Raw genomic sequence first — 223 nt, forward strand, 5'->3', positions numbered from 1 at the left:
GGCACTGCTGCTGCTGCTGCTGCTGCTGCTGCTGCTGCTGCTCTTGCTGCAGTTGCTGCTGCTGTTGCTGCTGCAGCTGCTGCTGCTGCAGCGTCTCCGCAGTGCTGTCCTCCTCCATCTTGATCTGAGGAGAAGTGCAGCTCTTGCTGGCAGCAGCAGCAGCCGCAGCAGCAGCACCAGCAGCAGCAGCGGCAGCAGCAGCAGCAGCAGGGGGGGCTGGTAG

The 223-nt window shown here is 64.6% G+C and overlaps 1 protein-coding gene across 1 annotated transcript in view; it reads right to left on the bottom strand.

Annotated features, from left to right (window-relative positions):
• Positions 1-223, bottom strand: part of EMH_0083310 (uncharacterized protein) — a gene marked incomplete at both ends in the record, with an annotated part of 2,243 nt that overhangs the window by 473 nt on the left and 1,547 nt on the right. Inside the window, one exon of the mRNA XM_013500625.1 lies at positions 1-222. Coding sequence (XP_013356079.1) covers positions 1-222 — 222 coding nt within the window. The remainder of the gene's footprint in view (position 223) is intronic.

This window comes from Eimeria mitis, genomic scaffold (assembly GCF_000499745.2).
Source record: "Eimeria mitis Houghton genomic scaffold, Emh_scaff5647, whole genome shotgun sequence".
In the NCBI taxonomy this organism is placed as follows: domain Eukaryota; phylum Apicomplexa; class Conoidasida; order Eucoccidiorida; family Eimeriidae; genus Eimeria; species Eimeria mitis.